This window comes from Hemiscyllium ocellatum, chromosome 8 (assembly GCF_020745735.1).
Source record: "Hemiscyllium ocellatum isolate sHemOce1 chromosome 8, sHemOce1.pat.X.cur, whole genome shotgun sequence".
NCBI classification, from domain to species: domain Eukaryota; kingdom Metazoa; phylum Chordata; class Chondrichthyes; order Orectolobiformes; family Hemiscylliidae; genus Hemiscyllium; species Hemiscyllium ocellatum.
The window spans coordinates 65764630-65788884 of NC_083408.1; the positions used below are offsets into that span (position 1 = coordinate 65764630).

Below are 24255 nucleotides of genomic sequence, written 5' to 3' on the forward strand. Positions count from 1 at the left end.
AACAGCTCAACCCTCATTATAGAATGCTCTTTGTATACTTTACTTTGAGAAATATACATGTATGGGCTAAGCTTGTCAACACTGGGGTTCCATTGAAATGGGAATGCCTCAGGGTATCAACAGTCTTTGGCTACTTCAGTAACTGCCCTGCCTTTATAATTGTGAATGTGGTGATGTTGGAGTGTCTAGTAATTTCTTCACTTGCACGTGTAAAGACCTAGAAAACTTACAGGCTAGGGTTGCCGTGTGGCAACTAAACTTGTGATAAAAAAATACCAAATGTCCATCTCCAAGACAATCAAGCAATCTCTCCATAACATTCAGTGAATGCCCTAACTCCTACCCATACAGGTAGGCTCAAGATTCTAGAGTGTGTTGTTAGAGTTGCACAAGACAAAGCATTTGATTGGCAGCTAACCACCACCTTTAAATACTCACTCCTTCCACCTTTGGTGCAAAACATGTCCTTATCTACAAGATGCATTTCAACAACTTGCCAAAATACATTCCAGATCCACAGCTTCAAATATGGTCATACTTGTACTCCCATCTATTTCATATTGATGACATTCCTGCCTCTAAGTTTTCCTCTTTCTGTCCTCGTTAATTTAACAAGTGGTTTGCCTGCTTAACAAGAATTAATTTCATGTTGCCATTCAGAAAACACTTTTGGTAAATGACACGTACAGCATGGCATTTACAAATCACGTAAATTCTTCCTAGACTGGTTCCACTTAGATTGTACAGCAGAAATAACAGCAAAAAAAAAGGATTAACAGACTTTCAGACAATGGAAAGGATTTTTTAAAAATCGGATGTAGGCATCACTGACAAGGGTCTTACTCTGTTAGCACAGTAGTATAGATTGAGAAGGGGGTGCACTTTGACTCCAGTATCCCATGAAGTCTCACTGCACCATGTCAAACATGGGCAAGGGAACACAATAACTAATCAGTACTGTTCCCTGTTGAACACCATAAGCAAGGCCACTACACAGTATTGAGCAGAAAGTAATTGGTTTGAGGAATTCATTATGTCTATGGGCTGAATTGATTGACCAGATAATCAGAACCATCTTATATGGGAGAATGTATACGAGAGATCATGTCTATCTTATGCTGGGAAGGACTCCAGCCAGTGTGAAGTTTTTCCCAATTCCTACTATCTCACTCATCTCAGTTATCATCCTCAGTGCATCATATGTCTACCTATGGCAGTTTTGAGAGGAGTTATATTCCATATGGAAACTGTTTGAGATACCACTACATCAAGTAGGATAGAATCTGTACTTCTCTGGATGTGCGCTCTTCAAACAGTTTGGCCATGACCATCGCTAGCTCAAGGACAGTACAACACTGGCATTTACAGACACAAACTGAACTTTGGCCAAGTATGTCCTGTCCATGAAAAGACGACATTCAATGAAGCCAGTGATGACTACCTTCAGAAGAATAATTATGAATGGCATTACCAGCCACATGCATATCTGTAATGATGATAAGGAGAAAACAGGAAAGCTTAATGTATTAAAATGTGTTTTCTGTTATGATTCTATCCTCACTCTCAAACCTCCAATATCTTTCATGAATGTATTCTTGAAAAAGAGAGGTGACAAAGCATTGGCTCACAGACTACATTGAGGTTGGCCTTAATTAACATTCCTGATAAAGAACTTTTGCTCAAAACGTCAACTCTCCTGTTCCTTGGATGCAGCCTGACCACCTGTGCTTTTACAGCACCACTCTTTTTGACTCTGATCGCCATCATTTGCATTCCTTACTTTCTCCACAATTAACACACAGTTCCATAACTTAAAGTGGAATAAAATATTTTTGAATATTATAACCAGGTAAAGTTTTTATTTTGGTCACTGATATAGGCATAGAGTTGCCTTCAGATCCATTTTTACAAGTATTTTGTAAAGTTCAAATTTACACACATTAGAAAACAAGTTAACTTGATACTATCATTTGTTTTAAAAATACAAGGGAAATGCACTCAGTACTGTATATTTTAAAAGAAACTAATTACATGTTGTCTTCATCAGATTCATCATCTTCCTCAAGTGATTCCTACGGAAGAAAATAAGTGATGAGGGAAATGCATTATAAGAAAAGCTACATTATGGAAATTACAAGTTTTTCAACTTACTTTGGCATATTTTTCTGCTTCCTCTTTAATATCTTTAGGTACAAGCTCGTGTCTGCCTTTTGTAACTGCAAAGAAAATAGTTAAAATTACAAAAGTATTAAAAGAAAGTCTACATTCCAATCCTCCGTCCACACTCCACAATTATCTGGATGTCCATCACTAAATATACATAACTTGCATCATTCAAGTTTAATAAGTGCACTACTGGTGTTTAATATGGAATAAAAACAAAATTCTACTGTGACCCTTTATCAAAAGAGGAAAGTGAATTTAATAGGCTTTGAACAAGCAGGTCAGGATGATTAGAATAAAAAAAGGATTGTAATAAAGTGGAGGGACAGAAGATTTTGCATCAAGCCAAAGCAAGGAATTGTTGGATATGTAAAGAAACAAAACGTCAACATCAACTAGGGAAATACAAATGGCAAAATATAAACGTAGGTGGTACATAAAAGGTTACAGTCTAAAATAGTTGAACTCAGTATTGAGTCCAGAAGTTGCTTTGCAGCTTCAGTTGATTGGAAGTTAACTTTAACTTGGTTTTTGATCACAGAATTAAAATCCTGGTTCAAAGCAAATCTGGGATAGTAAAAAGCCCTTTACAGTAATATTATATGTGGCATTAACTAAATATTACTACTTTAAATCTTCTAACACGTGAACTTTATTGCCCCAGTCAAGGGCAGCAGGTGCATGGGAACACCACGTGCAAGTTTACCTCCACACCATACATGTGTGAGACTAAATCACCATTCCTTCCCTGTCACTAGATCAAAACACTAAAATATACAGAAGTCAAAACAAATATTACTTACCCCTCCCCCCATCATGAGCAATTTTAAAATAAGCAGTCAAAATTATTAAGTTATCAAAATATCACTAAACACAACAACTTTATTCTAGAAAGAAAACACATTACTTTCTCCAACCCAGCTTAACTCCAACTCGAAGGACTTATCCTTAACTTCATCATGGACGATGTAGATTCTGAAGATTAAACAAAGGGTACATTTGTTTTTTAAAAATTGCAAAATTTTAGACACTTTGTTAAAGAGAGCAGCACAGTGAACTCTAACTACAGGAGGATGTGACGAAGTTAATAAAAAGTTTGGAGGTCAACCACAAGTCTGAAGCAACTGAAGGTATTATGAGTCTTCACTCCTGGCCAATTAACTTATTTACAGAAGTAATAAACTTTCTGTAGGAATGCAGTATCTGCAGAATACAGTAACAAAAGAATTTCCTTTAACTCTCTCCTAAGTGGGATGGCATGGGATGGAGACACCTCCTAAGCCACAAGTTACACACCGTTGATTGACATTTCTAAACATTAGTAACTGCCCCATCTAGTGGCACAACAGAGTATTAAAGTTTGCAAAATTCTATTAACTGTCAAAGACTGTCATTGATTAGCATGCAATTGTTAATTGCCTCAGTGTACATCAAGCTGGGGCTGCTCAAATTTTAAACTTGTTGGGAAAGCAAAAATCAGGTAATATTCTGTGTCTGCATAGGTAATGTCATTCCCTCTTTCACTTTCTGACCTCTTATACTTGAAAACACATTTAAAATCCGATGTCAAGGTATTCCTTCCACTAGAGGATATTAAATGCTTGGAATTCTCTATCCAAGAGTTGTGGAGGCTAGTTCATCAAAATTAAAAGAATTGGAAATTTTTTTTAAAAGTACCTGGGGGCTAATAAGGAGCTGACAGAAAGAAGAGCGAGGCCTGGAGCAGATCAGTCATGATCTTATGGAATACTGGGATAAGCTTGAAGTGACAAAATGTCCTATTCTTGCTCCTAATCTGTTTTGTCTTTATACAAACACATTTCACACAAATATCTTTTAAAAGGTAACAGCCCAGATTACTTTCATTGTGAGCTACTGTTTCTAAAATCACATGTTTCTCTTACCACATCATACCCTGTACAATAATTATATTGCTCCTCTATCAGGAATAAAGTTAGCAAAAGAAACAAACACTCCCTCATACAAAAACAAATATATTTTTATGATAGTATTTCAAACCCAGAAATGTTACTCACACCAAATTTTCACTCCCCACCATCATTCCCATGACCAAGAATTCTTGAATGATTTTCTGCAGTACACCCCCCAAGGTAAATTTGGAACAATTCCCCATTTCACCAGGAGTCTTGACATTCTGCAAAAGTAGCACACTCCCTTAAGCTGAGCTACTAATGAGTTTCAAACAAACACATTTGAAGTCATGCCAACAGGAATGGGAAAGAGAAATGAAGAAAAATATCCTTTGCAGCAAGTAAATTTGTCACTTATTTAGTACGAAAACATCAAGACTGTTTAGCTAAAAGAAACCTTAAATAGTTAGAATTCTTTGTTAACCAATTTTGAGCAATTATAAACTTACATTTTTGCAACTTCTTTAACCACTTCTCTGCAAGTCATGTCTTTCATCTGTAAAATAGTTATGGGGAAATAGTGAATCTTCAGTATACACTAGTTGATTCCATGCCCATATGAGAGTGCCTTATCTTTAAATGGAGTTAAAGATCAAAAGAACAATTGGACCAGGATTCAAGAGATAATTTTGAAGTCATAATTTGACTAAGAATTCTTAACAGAAACAAACATTTGTGTCCACACTTAAAGCTGGCACACTTGAGTACCTCAACTGTTGAGGGAGAATTACATCAAAAGACATACAATACAGTTTAATTTCCATTATCAAAATTTGTAGCAAAGTTGACAGAAAAATGATAAAAAAGGTTATGTATTTGGATATATATCTATTCTCTGAATAGCAGTCTCAAAATAGTTTTAAAAGACTACATGTGCTTTCTCAATATTTAAAAACCAAAAACAATTCCAATCGACTAAATTTCAATTAAATGTAGGCCACTTACTATTGTAATTAAATATTGTGGCCTCAAAAGGACAGACAACCTAAAATACAGTTTATCTCAATGAGAAGCCACTAAGTATAAATATATAACAATGAATGAACATCATGAAATAAATTTTAAATGAAACATTTTCATGTTAGGTGACTGATAATGTCCAAGACTTTTTTTTTGCAATTAACTTTCATGCAGATCGTTAAAAAGCACAACACCAGGTTATAGTCCAATAGGCTTAATTGGAAGCACACTAGCTTTCGGATCACCTGATGAACAAGCGTCACTCCAAAAACTAGTGTGCTTCCAATTAAACCTGTTGGACTATAACCTGGTGTTGTGCGATTTTTAACTTTGTACACCCCAGTCCAACACCGGTATCTCCAAATCATTTGTGCAGATGAGTTGCAAAGAGCGTCTTCACATTCCTACAAGTCTCCTGCATATATTTCAAAGAGATGCCTTTGAACACATCCATTCTGCAATGGCTTTCACAAAACTAAAAAATATAAGGAATGGGATTTCTGTATTTTAATATTTACACTTTAAAAAGTGGCTTGTGGATTTGGTCTGTGTTCATGGAGGGGTTTAATGATTAGCTTGAATTTTCTGTGCGTGTATTTTTTAAAAAGATAAGTGTGCTCTTGAAGACTAATGAAAATGTGTTTGCACTGAAAGATTTTGAGCAAACAAACAGTTGTGCATTAAGCTTTCAGTATAGAAGATCGGAGGTCATTTTTTCACACCCTCTACCTCGAAAATAAGCCTTTGGGTTTCAGTTTGCAGAAGTCTTGGCTGAAGCTGGATATGTAAGACAGTTGCCCATGAGAAAAGGAAGATGGTTTAGAATGGTGAAGAAATGGGTTACCCCAGTGTGAACAGTTTTGTTTGAAGGTTCTAGACCAGCAGTGTTTTCTTACAACCCTGAAGATATGAATTTGAAGCTTGTTCTCAAGATGGGGAATTGAGGCCAAACTTGAAATTAAGCCCTACACATCAGGATAAAGGAATGCTTTGGGGAAAACTGGTTTGTACTTTACCAAGTGTTTCTAAATCTTTAAAATTGTTACATGTAAATAGTTTGGGTTATTCTGTTTTATCTTCACTTTTGCATAATAAACTTTTTTTTTGTTAAACCCAAATCAGCTGCATTGCATATTTAAGTTGTTTCAGTTTGCTAATTAATACCAAAAGATTTGATCTATTAAACCAGCATATTATACTTTTAACACCATCAAATTGCAGCACACATCAAGACCAAACATCAGAATCCAAACAAATATCTTCCTTTAATCTGGCAGTTGAGCAAATCTAACCCAAAACTTCACTACTTTGTTATCATACCGCTTAGATTTAATGTAAGGAAATGAAACTATTTCAAATTTTATGGCTTACCTGCAGCTTCTCAATCTCTGTTTTTGCAGCTTCTTTAGCTTTTCCAATTGCACATCCCCAGTAACCCTACCAATATAAACAACATTCTAACCACAAAAATTCCAATATAAATGCAGATAAATAAAATGTCATTAACCAGAAGTTAGACATAGTAAATAATTTTTCCAAGACCAAAGAAGTCTCTTCTAGCAGCGTAGTACAGACACCTTATCTTGCAAGACAGAGATTACAGAGCGTAACAACAGGATACATATCTCTGTTCTTACAAACATCCAAGCTGCTGACACCTCAACCGAGTTCAGATGGGTGTGCACAAATTTCTGGTGATGAAGCAAACTGAATGTTTAAATACAAGTGCATTTACGGCACCACTTCAATTTTTGCCATACTATTGTTAAATCTGCAATGTAAATTTGGTGTCAGGATCCAGCAAAACTTGAATAAAAGTGAGATGAAGGAGGAAGCCAAATTTCACCCAAGTTTGTTGTAACAGAATGACCCCAGGTTTAAGATTTTCAATACTGAACACAAATCAGAAGTAATAAATTATACAGATTAAAATTAATAGAAATACTTGCTAATTCCTCCCACAATAGGATGTTAACTTGATGGATGTAGTAAAGACTAACTAAACATTGTTGTAAAGCTACTTGTAGTCTGCACATAGTAAGTTACAGTAAAAGTCAGCCAGGCATCATGTTAGTGGACAGATACTTACGTGGGACACTCCAGAAGGGTCAATCATGTACATCTGAGCTCCATCATCCTGATCATAAGATCCCATAATAAAGCTAAGAAGAAATGAAATTTCTAATCAAATTTGCAATACAGATTTTCGATTTGGAATAAACGTACCCATAAACAATGCGTATAAACAATACAGGTAAAATTACTTTGTGAGAACAAAGGAGATGCAAACAGCATGGAAAGCACAAGAGGTTCAAATATGTCAGTACAAAAGAAAGAACGGGTGTTAAAAGTGTGGAGACAGCAAAAGCAGCAAGTATAAATAGTACAGATTGCGAAAGCTGCAGTTCATGGCCCATGGTCAAAAAGAAAAAAAATGCTAAGTGTCCTCATAGGGAGGCAGACAAGTGACTGGCTGGGAAGTTTTTCATATTTATTTGATCTAAACTCCGGAATTTCAATTAAGCCGTAAGTTATTTAAAGTAAAAATATAAGTACTGGCAGGTATAGAAGTTTGCACTCCCTACTGACTAATCACAATCACCTTCTACCTGCATCTGCTTATCCCCTTCCTAGCTACCTTCCGCTCCCACCCCATTTATCTCTCAGCCACTTTCTCTCCCACATTCCTGATGAAGGGCTTATGCCCGAAACATCAACTCTGCTGCACCTCAGGTGCTGTCTGACATGCTGTGCTTTTCCAGCACCACACTGACTCAAGAAATATTAACCATTAAATCAAGAAATTTATTAAGTTGTAAAGATGGTTTGGAAAGTGAAGTGTCTCACGTACAGTACATGGAAGTCCATCAACACCAAACCATAGGCATTAAAAATTTTTCTTGGGAATGCTTTGAAGAACTTCAGCTCAAAATTCATCAGCTGGAATCTGACTTTGGGATAAAGTGACTTGGACAATTCATTCCATGAGGCAATTGCATACTTTACATGAGAATCTTCTGATTTGGTCCACAGACACAGATGGCAGGGTGTGACTAGATGAGGCATATGGAGATAGAGAAAGTAGAAGCATATTAGCCTTATCATCTACAATCATTCAACAGAATGGGAGGTTCTTCCATCTTATATTGATAAGAATGGTGACTGCAGAGCAGGTGATCAAACAGAGCATAGCACTATGATAGCGGAAGTGATTCAATGGTCAGGGGCACAGACAGTTCTCTGTAGACAAGAGTGACAGTTGAGAAGACTGCATGCATGGGTTTGGAATACCTGCACCAGGTTGGCAACGAACCTGAAGTAGGAGGAAAAGGATCTAGGAATTTGTTTTGATCCATGTTGGAATCAACTTCATGCTTAAGTGAGAAGGGAAATAATTAATAAGGGACCAGAGGGGAAACTTGTTCAATGCAGAGAGTGATGCGTGTATAGAACGAACTGCCAGAGATGATGGTGGGTACAATTAAAATATTTTAAAAAGCCGTCCGGAATGTGTACATTAATAGAAAATATTTGGAGGAATATGGACCAAATGCTGGCAAATCAGACCAGATGACTTTAGGATATCTCGTTAGTGGGGATGGGTTGGACTGATAAGTCTGTTTCTGTACTGTATAACTCTGACCAGGAAAGAGGTCCTGTTTAGGAACAGGAGCAACTGAGGGCTAAATTTAAAAAGGGAACATCAAAACTCTAGATTATTAACATGAGCTGAGCAGATTGGGTTAGAGCAAATAAGATTAGGGAGTTTAATGCAAGGCTATAAGGTTGGAGAGGAGAAATAGTTTTTGATTCAATACTGGGGAAAATAGAAGTTGTACCTTTTGGATTGGTTTACATGAACCATGCTATGATCAGTGTTCTGGCATGTTGTATAACTAGGCATCAGACAGGACTTTAAATAGTCAAGACAGGGATCACACAAGGGACAATGTGATAAATTGAAAGGGAAGGGACAATGCAAGAGATAAAGATAGCAATAATGATAATAATAATCAGAATTTGCCAGAAAGAGAGCATACAAACTTGACTGCAACAGAAGAAAAGGCCAGAGTTTGAGATTAATAAAATGGATAGAAGCAAAAGATTTTATATGAAAATGTAATATTCATGACAACAGACGGATTATCAACTCAAATGGAAATAGATACGTATGACCTGAGCCATTACAAAGACGTGGTTGCACAGTGACCAAGGTTAGGACCTGCATTCTCAAGGGTAGTTGAGATTTTAGAAAGGCAGAAAGCTCAGAAAAAGATGGTGAAGTAGCTGTGTTAATTAAGGATAACATTATTAAAAAGTAATGACAGATGGCCATTGTTTTAAATATCAAGTAGAGTTGGAGTACAAATAAGAAATAGTAAGGTTAAGAGTAAAGTTAGGAGGGTCACTTGTGGGAGTGATTAATAGAAGCCCAACAGCAACTAACTGAAGGGGGTACACTGGAAGGAACAGGGAGGGATTGTAATAAAGGTATAGCAATAATGGGTGATTTTAATTTATATATAATTGGATGAAATGTCAGTGGTAACCTGGAAGGACAGCTCATTATGTTTTTGGAACAATTTCTTTGAGCAGCTTGTTCTAGAACCAGAATATGCTATTCTCAGCCTGGTAAATGTGCAAATACAATTAATTAGTCACAAGGTAATAAAAATGCCCCTATGTAGCAGTGATCATAATAAATGTGCAAATCAGTCACTTTTTAAAGAAAACATTACAAATCAGAGTAGGTCACAACATTACACAGAATTATAAAAACGAGAGAGTGATGTTAGTATATGAAAGAAAGCTAGTTAGAGAAAAAAATCTTGTGGTTTAGAGTGACAGATTGGGGATCACAGGTATTCTGGGGGAGGTGAGTTTGCTGGTGTATGAACCAAATACAAAGTCAGGCATTAGACTGTGCATTTAATATTTACTCTAGTCTCATCAGAACCCTCGCAACTCTGATTTTGAACAGTTCTAAGATTAGGGGAATTGCCCAAAAGAATCTTCTGTTTTGTCGTTAATTCTGTCAGAGTCTGCTACTATCGGCATACTGCAGGATTCCCATGCACAATTCCTATTTATACTGGGATAATGACTGGTCATCAGGAAACCTGGGTCTGAATGGCTGTAGGTGGATAAAGTGCTAAAAGCACCTGCAAAGGGATGTGGAAATGCAAATGGAGGAAAACTTGGCAGAAAAAGCATGCATACAATTGGAAAAGTGAACTTATCCAATTTGGCAGGAAGACTAAATGTGCAGCACATTATCTAAAATGAAGAGAATGCAGAACTCTGCAGCATTGTGGGATCTGGTTGTTGGATACATAAGTTTGCAATGGAGCTGAAGTGAGTTATTAGGAAGGAAAATAAAAAGAACATCTTTAAGGAAAAGGGGATTAAATATAAAGTAGGGACATTTTGCCACAGTTGTACAGGCTGTTGGTGGGACCACATTTGGAATAGCATGTACAGTTCTGGTCTCCTTAAGAGAGGAGATAATTACATTACAACCACTTCAGAGCAGATTCACTCAACTGAGTCTTTTAGTGAAATGGTTGTTGTTATGGACCAGGCCAGACCCCCTCAAAACATTAAGAAAGTAGCCACACCCTAACTTTTTAGTTGTTTTAAGCAGGTGAAATGTGGATATTCCAGGAGTGATGGAGCTGGTTAAAACCACTCTGTTTTAAACAACTTACTTTACACGTGAACCAAAAAAACAAATTTAGAATCACTTAACTATTTGAAAACCCAAATCAACTCTATCACAACTTAATAATATTGTTCCAATTACTTGCAATACCCCATAAACAATTCCTTGGCAGAAAAGGTAAAAAATCAAACATAAGTCCTTACAGGAGCCATGTCAGAGAGGGAGGATCAACAGGGAACTGTTTCTTTGACCAGTAGCCTAAAAAAAACTGACCGTTTGCTATAACCCAACCAAACCAGAGTAAAGCTGACCTGGGAGAACTGGCCACTCCCCTTTTATTGTATAAGTTATTTTAAACTTGAAAGCCTTTTATGTGAGGCAGCAGCTGTTAGCTAAAATCAAATTGGCCCTAAATCCCATCCAAACTACAACCTGTGTCTTTACAACCCCTCTGAAAAAAAATGAGGACAACATAAACTTGTTAAAAGAGCAGCATCGTCACACAGTTTTATGGGATAAGACTGGATATATCGGGTTTGTATCACTGGAGTTTGGAAGAATGAATGATGATCTTCTTGCGAGATACGACAACCCTGAAGGAACTTGACGGGGTGAATGCTGAGAATATGTTCCTCCAACAGAGAGATTAGAACCAGGAAACAAAGTTTAAAAATAAGAGAGCTCACAGTTATGATGGAGATAAGAAAAAAAATTCCCTCGAAAGCTTTCTCTTCCTAGATAGCAGTGAAGGCAGGATCATTAAATATTTTTAGCACTGAGTTAGACAGGTTCTTAATAGACAGGGAAGTCAGGAAAGACTACTTGAGACCACAACCTTAGCAAAAGTCAAAGCAGGCTCAAGACCAAATGATTTACTCTCGCTACCAGTTCATATTATGTAAGCAATTCAAAATATTTGACATAGAATAAGAGGTCAATGATTTGCACATTTCACTGATCATCAACAGGAGGCTATAATTCCACACAATCTTCAAGCTCTTCATTTGCATTCTTCTCACCCACACTTTACAGTAACTGCAAACATAAAAGTCTTCAGAACATCATTTACCAATAATTTTATTGTAAAATTACCTGCTTCCAAATGGCCGCACAGCACTATACAATGTGTAAGCGTGAACATACATTGCTACTCTGTCTGCCAGATGCTAAAAAAGGTAAAAAAAAATTTAAAACTTACTACACATGACAACTTTCCATTACATTATTATTCTATATTTTCCCAAAGAGCTTATTTCTATCAAATCTAAATTTGTATTTTAAAATGTTAGTAAATGATAAACCTCTAAATGCTCGCAAAATCTTTGTGAATGTACCCCATATAACATATTTTCTTGCTTATAATCTTAAATTACAGGGATAAATGGACATATGTAATTGGTGTTTCAAATGTTTAGGTGTAATGCTATTCATCTTTCAGCCTTTTTTCCTACTTTTACAAACTATTGTACAAATGGGGTGGGTGGTGAAGGAAATTCAGGAAACAAACAGAAAAACTTCAAAATGTTTTTGGAATACTTTATCAGTTTGATTCTGTCAATCTATTGGGTGTGTTTACTTCCCAAGAAAAATATCATAATCACTAGTAAAGTTTTTATCAAATAAAATATAAAAAGAGGAATGAAGAGAACAAGAATAAACAAAATTACTGCGCAAGAACAGGTCCTTCAGCCCTCTAAGACTGCGTCGATCTAAATTCTTCCTCTAAACCTGTGCCTATTTTCCAAGGATCTGTATCCCTCTGCTCCCTGCCCATTCACATATCTGTCTAGATACATCTTAAAATGATGCTAGCATGTCTGCCTCTACCACCTCCACTAGCAACACATTCCAGACAACCACCACCCTTTCCAAAAGAACTTTCCACGTATATCTCCCTTAAACATTTCCCCCGTCACCTTGAACTCATGACACCTAGTAAATGAGTTTCCCCATTCTGGGAAAAAGCTTCTTGCTATCCATCTTGTCTATACCTTTCATGACTTTGTAGACCTCAATCAGGTCTCTCCCTCAACCTCAGTCTTTCTAATCAAAATAATCCTAATCTACTCAACCTCTCTTCATAGCTAGCACCTTCCATACCAGGCAACATCCTGGTGAACCTCCTCTGCACCTTCTCCAAAGCACCCACATCCTTCTGGTAATGCGACCAGAACTGTATGCAGCATTCCGAATGTGGCCGAACCAAAGTCCTGTACAACTGTAATGTGATCTGCCAACTCTTGTACTCAATACCCATCCGATGAAGGAAAGATGCAGAATGCCTTCTAGACCACTATCAATCTGCATTACCACCTTCAGGGTACAGTGGACCTGAACACCAGATCTTTCTGTACATCAATTTTTCCATAGGGTTTTTCCATTTACCAAATAATCAACTATTCTTACAGGTTAGTAAATTTCAGCTATAAAAATGTAAGATCAAAATGTATGATCAGTAAATAACCATGTTAGTGTAAGCTACAACCTCCAGCCCAAACTCTCAACTCCACAGTCCTGTGGTTATTGGGAACTATTTTTCACCAAAGTTGCTTTCTTTAAAATATCAGTTGGAATAATGTCAGTAGGGAATGTGTCCAAAAGGCCACTGTAGCATAGCCCACTCTTGCACTTGCCAGACAAATTCATGCATTTTAAACAGAAGTTGCTGAATATCAATCATGAGTGGTGAACCTTTCTTTTAAACAGAGCTGTTCATTCTGCCCTTCAAGCCTGCACCACCATTCAATATGATCATGGCTGATCATCCTTAATCAGTAACCTGTTCCTGTCTTATCTCCATAACGCTTGATTCCACTATCCTTGAGAGCTCTATCCAACTCTTTCTTAAATGAATCCAGAGACTGGGTCTCCACTGCCCTCTGGGGCAGAGCATTCCACACAGCCACCACTCTCTGGGTGAAGAATTTTCTCCTCATCTCTGTCCAAAATGGCCTACCCTGTATTTTTAAGCTGTGTCCTCTGGTTTGGCATTCACCCATCAGCGAAAACATGTTTCCTGCCTCAGTGTCCAATCCTTTAATAATCTTATGTCTCAATCAGATCCCCTCTCAGTCTTCTAAACGCATCCCATTCTTCTCATCCCATTTCCTCCACCTTCTTTCCTTTGCTAAATACTAAAAGGTTAAGGCTAATTGTCATATATCTACTACCTACATTCTCTAGTTGCTGCGTAGCCCTCCCAGGTCTGTGTGTAATAGCACATGGGAAAACCAGAAGTAACTACCTCTGGGGCAGCTGCGCATCTTGGAAGGAATGTTGATGAGAATTCTTAATACTAACCAATTCATTTCACTTGCATCATGCCTATTTCCTTTCTGCTCCTACTTTAATGACAAAATTCTAACCATAGACAATCCATTTAGATTCAGACTACAGGCCCTTTGGCCCAACAAGTCCACACCGACCCGCCGAAGCGCACCCACTCGGACCCATTCCCCTGCATTTACCCCTTCACCTAACACTATGGGCAATTTAGCATGGTCAATTCACCCAACCTGAACATCTTTGGACTGTGGGAGGAAACGGGAGCACCCGGAGGAAACCCACGCAGACACGAGGAGAATGTGCAAACTCCACACAGTCAGTCAGTCGCCTGAGGTGGGAAATAAACCCGGGTCTCTGGCGCTGTGAGGCAGCAGTGCCAACCAAATCATTAAGAATTTTTTTATTTGCTCATTTGTCAGAAATGAACATCACTAGTTAGGCTAGCATTCATTGTCTGTCTCTAATTGCTCATTTTGAGTTATTCTTCAGGTGGTAGTGGTGATGAACTGCCCCTTTAATTACTACAGTCCAAGTGATATGGGTACATCCACAGTATTGTTAAGGTCTAGGGTTTTGCCCCAGGGATAGTGAATTAACAGTGAAATAGTTCCATATCAAGATGATGTGTGATATTGCAGAAAATAAAGTCACCGAGCAGTTTAAGATGAGTTTATGCAGAAAACATTGTTCTATAGTTAGTCAGCTTTAGCTGTTATGATGTGCAATTCGCACTTACAAATATTCAATGTTGAAATAAAGAGTGCTAAATAGATCTCATACCCTTAATGGAATATCATATCCATAATTAGATCTAAAGTTGGAAGCTTCTTCCCTTGCAATATCAGTAAGAGACCGTGCATCTGCCAGAAGACCTGCAACTGCCTGTGAAATGAAACAAAAGTTGCTTATTCTAATGTCCATTAAAAATTAGGCCCACATTAAAATCAAAATATATAACTCTACCGCTGTACTAAGATTGCACATTTTAACATGATCTATTCTTCCTCTCCAATAGATCTTTGTACACTAGGTTTGTGTACAACAATCTTCTTGAGCTACAAGAAAGTTGGAGTTAAATTAAAACAAAAATGCGTTTTTGGGAGAAGGCGGTTTATAAAATCTTACCATTCCTACATGACGATCAATGTTAAATATGCGTTTGTTGGAGCCCTGTTCATATAGTTTAGAAAGGACCAGTTTCTCTACTCCAAACACAACTCCATCTTTACATCTTATCCCAATAGCTGTGCTGTGAAATTAAATTAAAACAAATACTGAATTTAATAAGAGAAAGGGTAAGGTGTTATGATCACAAACATTTGTACATTTAGAGGAGGGTTGAATTCTTCATCTATAACTGTTTCTGCTTTATTACTTTTAGATATATGCAATTTTTTGATGTGGAAATTATAAACCAAAGACATAAGACTAATTCATTTCTAAATTTATGATAGAGGCATGGGTGGATGGTGAGTAATTCAGATTTATTGCTATTACTTAGTATATTCAACAATGACAAAGTCACGTTTAGAGTTGATGCATGCACAATTGATTCTCATGTGAACAATCAATACCTGTGTAATCTTACTCCAGAAACACTGAAATGATCACAAGATTAATTGACTGAAGATTGTAAAAATGTAAATATTCTACAATTTTTTTTTCTGCAATAATGATGAATTCCTTACCTACTGTTTTCTACAGCTTTCATCGCATATTCAACTTGGAACACTCGCCCATCAGGAGAGAAGGTGGAGGCTGACAAATCATACTGGAAATTAAAAACAAACAAAATTATTTTGCAGCCATCAGCTAAACCAAAATTATAAATAAGCCTCACAAGTAAATTCAGGTGGCACCAAGTCCAAAAATAAAGTCTACATCAAAAGTAGAACACAAAGACCATTTGGCCCACTCAACTGTGCTACTTTTTGTACTCCACACAAGCCCCTTCTCAACCTAGCTACTTCACATAAGCCTCAATACCTTTATATTCCCTTTTCATCATACTCATCTGGAGTCAGAGGTGTACAACACAAGAAAAGGCTTTCAACACTGACTTTGTGCTGGTCCAAAATCACCTAACTTTTCTAATCCTATTTCCAGCATTTCACCTTGCATACCTTAGGATCACAAGTGCACATCTAAATACTTCTCAAATGTTGAGGTTTCTGCATCTACTACTCTTACAGGCAGAGAGTTCCAGAATTCGATCACCTTCTGGGTGAGGGAGAAACTTGTCCCTTACCTTATATTTATGCCCATGATTACTGATCCCTCCACCAAGAAAATAATTTTCTGTCTATGCCTCTCAAATCTTATATATCTGAATCACCAAACCTTTCTCCCAACTGACACCTCTGCTCCATGGAAAACAAATCTCAGTCTTCAGAACTAAAACTCTTCAATCCAGGCAACATTCTGGTAAATCTCTTCTGGAAATACACCTTTCCTATCAACATGGAATCCAGAACTACTCATAATACCCCAGATGTGGCCTGACCAACTTTTTATATGGTTCCAGTGTAGCCTCTTTGCTCTTATACTGTGCCACGGCTAATAAAGACAAGAATGCCATATGCGTTCTCGATCACTTTATCTGCCTGTCCTGTTATCTTAAAGGACTAGTGGAAATGCACTCAAAGGTTGCTCTCAGCCCTTTTGATAGCATATAAACCTTGATCACCATTACCGTTATCCTTCCCACAGTGTTTCTCCTTATCTTCAAATATATGTTTATTGTTGTTGGCTAGGAGCAATGTTTGTTGGTTCTGCTTCTCAAGCTCTACTACATTTTTCTTATACATATTCCTGCATCTGCTTTTTTCAGATGTATACTCTGCAATAAATAATCCAGTAATTTTTAGTGGGACAGTGTCTCTTGCTGCAAATCCAGTTTAATGTTTGAGCCAAACAACTTCAGGCAGAGGTTTCTTGCAGATTTAGCAGCATGGGATAGCCTCACTCTGTCCACAAACATACAAATGCTACAACCCAAAACACTGATGTCTTAGTTTGTGCTATATTTCTCTTTAAATCAAAAAATTAAAACTCGACATGGTTTTGTGCCTACCATGTAACTAAACCTGTATGTAATAGTTACTAGATAGTAATCAGCAGGAAGAACTCTGATCAATCCCTCAAGAACTACTTGCATTTAGCTTTAACCTTGAGCATAGTGACAACAGCATTACCAATGTTCAATAATGAACTGTACACAGAACTATGAAGACAATTTAAGTAATACCAAAAAAGAATTCGAAATAGGTCTTTTGAGTCTGCTCCACCATTTAACAAAATTACAGCTGTTCAAAGTTTGGGAGAAGATTTGTTGCTCGGGTGCTTGTTGTTGTGGTTCTGTTCGCCGAGCTGGGAGTTTTTGTTGCAAACGTTTCGTCCCCTTTCTAGGTGATATCCTCAGTGCTTGGGAGCCTCCTGTGAAGCACTTTAAATATTAATGGCCCTCGGAAGACAGACATTCTTTTAATTTTACATTAGAAGATTCTTATATTGAAATTCTAGATTCTCCCATAAGGAAATACCCTCTGATTATTTATTCTGTCAAGTTTCCTAAAGTTGACAAGCAGGAGGCTGGAAGAATACAGGAAGCCAGGCAGCATTAGGAGGTGGAGAAGTCAATGTTTCTCTGTCCACCTAAAACATGTTTGAAGAAGCTATCCGCCTCCCTCAGATGTGTTTGAAGAAATTCTCCAGAAGTCTTATGTATTTCAACACTGTCCCAGGGATAGGAAAACGATGTCACAAGGTCTAAATTCCTTTAGCAATATTAGCTACAATATATTCAGTCCTATTATCCATGTGAGTAATTTAGATTCTAAGTAATGGTAACTTCAACAATGAAATCCGCAGCATCCCACTATTAGGTTCTTCCCACTTGAAAATGACCCATTTATTTCCAGCTATGTTCCCTGTAAATGAGCCAGTCATGTTAATATGTTAACAATAACCCACACATAGTAATCTTTTATTTGGCACGATAAGAATGTATCAGAAAGTGTATTTGGATTTCCAAAAGTCAAAATACCCAGGTTTCCCTTTATCTACCAAGCGTGTTATATCCTGAAGAACTCAACTGGTATCAGACAAAATTTCCCTTTCACAAAACTGTGTTGACTGTTTAATAACATTATGATTTCCAATCCACTGGGACTGTTCCCCAAAAACAGAAAATTTCAAAAGATTACACTTCTTTTAAGACCCGATGATACAGACCAACAGGTCGAGGGGACCTGATAGCCATTAGTTTTCCCTCATACTTCTCTGCTCCCCTGCATAAGTGATTACCTGTATTTTTAAGTCTCCCTACTCTGGTATTATTTGCTGATGCCACGAATGATTGTATACTTTCTTTCTGTCACACTATGGTTACAATCACTCCTATCGTTAGCCTACACAGTTGCCTTCACCTTTCTCAATATTCCCACAGGCAAACCCTCCTTCCCACTGTTTAGTTCAATGTCCCATCAATAGCCCTAGCTATACAATACAATTTGCCAGATCCTAGCACTATTCAAGTATAGGCTTTCCCAACAAAAAGAAACACCTATTCAAGGAGTTAAGTTCTAAACAGTGTCAGGTAGTGAATCAGGTAAGTAGGGAGGAATGTTTGGAGCTTGAGGACTGAACAGGCTTAGGCACACCCACCAATTCAGGGGCAATTTCAACTCAGGAAAAGGCAAGTACCTAAAATTGCTGGATTCTGCCCTGGGGACTATAGGACCAAGAGAGGATTCAGAAATACTTATGGCCAAAACAAGGGAGGAATTTGATGAAAAGGATGATAAATTTTAAAACCAAGACATTGTTAGGTTTGAACAGAGGGGTAATAAAATCCAGGAATCCTATCCTGGTCAAACAGTTAACCTCCTGCTTGGATTCTTACTTTGGAGTCTAGCTTCTACAGTTTTTTTACTCTAAACAGTTAACTCAGCACAGATCATGAATTGAGTTTGAAGCCTTCTAACAAAACCCAGGCAAGCACTGGGTAAACTGTCATTAATGAAGCACAGTAAATCGCTCAATTCCATATATAATAGTTTTCACTTCAAACATAATACTTTCATTCAGAATTGTGTATAACTTAAAATACACAAGAGTACAACATTGCTGCAATTACTCAACTGTCCACAGAAAAAATCTGATCACCAGCAATGTTTTTGTTATATTGTTAATTCTACCATGGAACCATCTGGTTGAAGATGGAGAACCCGCAGGTGATCATAAAAGTTTCATAACACTATTTGAAAAAAATAGAGATTGCAAGTTCATCCAGATCCCGGTCCAATATCACAAACTGATGACTAAAGTTCTATAGAGACTGGAAATCAAAATAAATATCTGTAAGACATTTCCATCTTTTCTCAGCTCTGAAAAGTCAGTGACCTTAAGTATTAACACTGTTTCACTCCACAGGTGTTTGACCTGCTGACAATTTCCAATATCTTCATATGGCAAGTTTGAGAAAGCAAAATGACTGACAATTTCAACATAATGATGGGCTCTTGTGGTGCAATGATAGTGTATTGAAATTGAGCCTTCTGGCCTAGAGTTAAGTCCCAGCTGTTCCAGAGGTCTATCACAACAGATCTGAACAGTTTGATTGAAAAAGAATTTTAATGGCTGTGAAGTTCTTTGGCACATGAAACATATGGCTCAACAAAGCAATTTCACTTGAGCAAGGGAGTTCTCCTTAATATCATGGTCAAGTTTTATTCCTCAAGGTGGGGTGCCGGAAGACTGGAGGTTGGCAAATGTGGTGCCATTGTTTAAGAAGGGCAGTAAAGACAAGCCAGGGAACTATAGGCTGGTGAGCCTGACCTTGGTGGTGGGCAAGTTGTTGGAGGGAATCCTGAGGGACAGGATGTACATGTATTTGGAAAGGCAAGGACTGATTCGGGATAGTCAACATGGCTTTATGCGTGGGAAATCATGTCTCACAAGCTTGATTGAGTTTTTTGAAGTAACAAAGAAGATTGATGAGGGTAGAGCAGTAGATGTGATCTCTATGGACTTCAGTAAGGCGTTCGACAAGGTTCCCCAGGGGAGACTGATTAGCAAGGTTAGATCTCGTGGAATATAGGGAGAACTAGCCATTTGAATACAGAACTGGCTCAAAGGTAGAAGACAGAGGTTGGTGGTGGAAGGTTGTTTTTCAGACCGGAGGCCTGTGAGTGCCACAAGGATTGGTGCTGGGCCCTCTACTTTTTGTCATTTACATAAATGATTTGGATGCGAGCATAAGGAGGTACAGTTAGTAAGTTTGCAGATGACACCAAAATTGGAGGTGTAGTGGACAGCGAAGAGGGTTACCTCCAATTACAACAGGATCTTGACCAGATGGGCCAATGGGCTGAGAAGTGGCAGATGGAGTTTAATTCAGATAAATGAGGAGTGCTGCATTTTGGGAAAGCAAATTTTAGCAGGACTTATACACCTAATGATAAAGTCCTAGGGAGTGCAGATTCACAGCTCCTTGAAAGTGAGCATCACAGGTAGATAGGATAGTGAAGACAGCATTTGGTATGCTTTCCTTCATTGGTCAGAGTTTTGAGTACAGGAGTTGGGAGATCATGTTACGGCTCTACAGGACATTGGTTAGACCACTGTTGGAATGGTGTGTGCAATTCTGGTCTCCTTCCTATTGGAAAGACTTTATGAAACTTGAAAGGGTTCAGAAAAGATTTACAAGGACGTTGCCAGGGTTGGAGGATTTGAGCTGTACGGAGAGATTGAATAGGCTGTTTTCCCTGGAGTGTCGGAGGCTGAGGGATGACCTTACAGAAGTTTATAAAATCACGAGGGGCATGGATAGGATAAATAGACGAAGTCTTTCCCCGGGGTGGGGGTGGGGGGAGTCCAGAACTAGAGGGCATAGGTTTAGAGTTATATCCTTGCCACAACAGGCCCTCCCACCAATTTTGTAACAGCAGTAAATCTAGATGCATTTACAATCTTTCTATAGTTGGTAAATAACTGAGGACAAGGACTGATCCTGATTCCAGGCATGAGTGGACACTGCAGATGTTAGAGATTACAGTCAAGATTAGAGTGGTGCTGGAAAAGCACAGCAGGTCAAGCAGCATCTGAGGAGCAGAGAAAAAGGAAAAAAAAAATTCAGGCAAAAGCCCTTCATCAGAAACCACTCCCGATTCTGTCAACTTTGTGTTGACCAATCCATAACCCACGTAAATGTTACCCTCAATACCATACGTCCCACCTTGTGCAATAATCATTTTATATGGCATCTTATCAAACACCTTCTAGAAACCCAAAAGTACTGCACCTCTCAGTACTCTTATCAACTCTGCTTGTTACATCCTTGATGTGGAGATGCCAGTGTTGGACCAGGGTGGACAAAGTTAAAATCACAAAACCATGTTATAATCCAACACCCAAAGTTTGCACTTCTAAATAAACGTGGTGGGCTATAACCTAATGTTGTGATTTTTAACTTGTGTCCTTAAGAATGCTGGCAAGTTTGTCAAATATGATCTCCCTTTCATAAAATTATATTGACTGATTATATTAATAAAATAAAATGACCACAAACCAACGCAAGTCTTTCAACAAACGAACTGCCACCATTTCAGCAAACACCTGATCTTGCTTTTCCTTTTTTAAAAAACACTAAAACGAGAACATGCTCACGTCAGACAACATCTGTGGAGAGTTCACGTAACATAAACCTGAAGCGTTAACAATGTTTCTGTCTCCACAGATGCTGTCTGAAATCTGGATGCAGTTGAGCATTTCCAGCGTCTTTTTTTAGATTTCGACAACAGTATTCTGCTCTTCGTTTTATTGTTGGTTGGTTTTGGATGATGGCCAACTTACAACACCATACATGGAACAGTCTACTGGGGGGGGGGGGGGGGGACTGATAAATAGAGCTCTCTTGAATACATAGAAACTACTATTAAACAAATTGATACTTTACTGTAAAACAATGAGTTAAATAACGCAGAACTTACAAAGATGACCTGATAGACAACCTATTCATGAGAAAACTCGTGAATGTTAAAGACCTAGTTATCTTTCTGTGTGCGGCAGAGGTTTTCAACGTGAAAAGCAGCGAACCAGCAAGAAGCCGCCCGCTGCCGTGATCCCAATTTGAAAACGGAAGCCGTCACCGAGCCCGGCCCTCGCTAGTACTTTCGTTTTGACCATGGAGGCTCCCGGTGACTCAGCACCGATGACTCCAAGCCACCATGAAGGCGCTGAAAAACACCAGGCCGAGCCAACCCGCTGAGCTGAGCCGAGTTTCCTGTGAGGAGGTACCTCCCGCGTTCCTTCAAGCACAGCTGCCAGCCCGGCCCAGCACGGCCCCCCGCGGCCTAGCTCGGGATGAAGACCGAAAGCCGGTCCCGCTCAATTCAGCATCTCAGTCCGAAATCACTCCTCACATCTAATGGTTTAAACCACATCAGAGACGGACCCACAGGATTTTCCTACTCACCCCGGTACCAATGGAGCTCATTCCGGACCTTACTTCAGCAGCAACGGCGGCACACACTCAGTGTTCCTCTCCAATAACACGCCTTCTGATTGGACCAAACCGTATACCCACTGCACCAATCAGCAGCATCTATTGTGAGCTCGGTCCATGCGAGTTCCCCGTATGGAGGCAGAGTGACCCCTCTAGCTGTGCATAAACCACCAGAGCAAATGTCAATGGCTTGCTCTATCCTTATATCCCTTAGTCACATACTGATGTTTCATTTTTTTTAAAAAAACGAATTAATTCCTTTGAAAATATACTACATTGATTTTTTTTAAAAATTGCTTCAGCTGGAATCCAGCTTTGGGCACCACACTTTAGGAAGCATGCGAAAACATTGAAGAGAGTGTAGATGAGAATTTCAATTATGAAGATAGATAGGAAAAAATTGGCTCTGTGCACCTTGGATAAAAGAAGGCTGAAAGGAGATAAGATTTAGCTATCAAAAATCATGATAAATCTGTAAAACAAACTTTCCACACATGAAAGGATTGAGAAGTGCACAGACTTAAAAATTATTAGCAACAGAAGCAAAACTTATATGAGGAAAAGCATTTTCATGCAGCAAATGGTTAGGATCTAGAATGCAGTACCAAAGTGCGTGGTGGAGATAGGTTTAATTGAGGCATTTAAATGAGATGGTTATTTGAAAAGAAGGAATGTGCAAGATTGTAGGAGAAAATCTGGAGGTTGGAACTGGGTGAAATGTTCACTTGGGCAATGGTGCAGGCACTTTAGGCCAAATAGACAGGTTCTACACTCTAATAATTCTGGTATACCCGATGCTTACAGTCAGATGCCCAAATACAACGTATCGTCCACCAACCACATGGAAAACTGAAAGCCAGATGCTCTAAAGTTAAGCCTTAAAGTGTAATTATTTCAAATTTATTGGGGCAAGCAAACAGCACAGAATGTTTTTAACTTTCAATGTTTATTCAATTCCCTTTATAATGGAACCATTAAATAAGTTTCCCTCATTCTTTCAGAGAATGCATTTCAAATCATAACAACAACTGGCTGTGAAACAAGAACAACCTGCATTTATACGATGCATTTAAAGTGGTTAAAAAGTCCAAAAACACTTCATAGTAGTTCAATTAAAATAAAATATAGTTTACGAGTTGATAATAAGGAGTTTTATAAAATAAGAAAGATAATTGTGATGGGGATGATGAAATTTCAAACATTGTATCAGAGTAGCAAAGGTTAAACTGTTGACAGGGTTAATTAATTAACAGGTGGTCCTTAAGGGTGTGTGACTGTTCAGTCAATAAAGAAGCAAAGATGTGTTTTGATCTAATTCACAAACAGCCTAATATCTGAGTTTACGTTTGTAGCAAAGCATAGTTGGGAGAAAGTGAGGACTGCAGATGCTGGAGATTAGAGTCGAAGAGTGTGGAGCTGGAAAAGCACAGCCGGTCAGGCAGCATCCAAGGAGCAGGCCAATTGAAGTTTCAAGCATAAGCTGATGAAGAGCACAACGCTTTTGGAGCAAAGCATAGTTGCCAAAATGTAAAGATTTAAAATTGAGTTTTGTTTCAGACAGCGGTTGCAACTTGAGTTACTTTTAAGAGAAGTGTAATTTCCAGACAATGTTCTATTCAGATATGATCAATGGAAAATTGAAGCAGATTTATTAACATAGATTACAACCTCACAAGAGAATGTAAATTATGACATTATTGTTAATTCTTATTAACGGCAGGATCAAGTGTAAAGTATTTTCAGAGTTA

The 24255-nt window shown here is 38.2% G+C and overlaps 1 protein-coding gene and 1 long non-coding RNA gene across 2 annotated transcripts in view; one reads left to right on the plus strand and one right to left on the minus strand.

Moving 5' to 3' along the window:
• Positions 1-19089, plus strand: part of LOC132818284 (uncharacterized) — a 54702-nt gene extending 35613 nt beyond the window's left edge. The window contains exon 3 of the long non-coding RNA XR_009644985.1: positions 15706-19089. This is a non-coding gene — a long non-coding RNA (uncharacterized LOC132818284). The remainder of the gene's footprint in view (positions 1-15705) is intronic.
• On the minus strand, positions 1840-22583 carry psma3 (proteasome 20S subunit alpha 3). Its single transcript, XM_060829124.1, has 11 exons — positions 22478-22583; positions 15690-15772; positions 15127-15250; positions 14782-14883; positions 11809-11882; positions 7144-7216; positions 6426-6491; positions 4544-4590; positions 3071-3138; positions 2152-2216; positions 1840-2072 (listed from the first exon to the last, which is right to left on the minus strand). The coding sequence occupies exons 1-11, from the start codon at positions 22496-22498 to the stop codon at positions 2028-2030; spliced, it is 768 nt and encodes a 255-aa protein (XP_060685107.1). The 5' UTR covers positions 22499-22583; the 3' UTR covers positions 1840-2027.
• Positions 22584-24255: the final 1672 nt, after the last annotated feature.

What these genes read in the sequence shown, in the direction of transcription:
- psma3 (XM_060829124.1), bottom strand. Translation starts at nt 22,498, where the DNA reads ATGAGCTCCATTGGTACCGGG. An exon ending in ACCCTTCTGGAGTGTCCCAC is followed by an intron (nt 6,492 to 7,143) that starts GTAAGTATCTGT and finishes TTATATTGGTAG; the next exon opens with GGTTACTGGGGATGTGCAAT. An exon ending in AAGCAGAAAAATATGCCAAA is followed by an intron (nt 2,073 to 2,151) that starts GTAAGTTGAAAA and finishes TTTCTTCCGTAG; the next exon opens with GAATCACTTGAGGAAGATGA.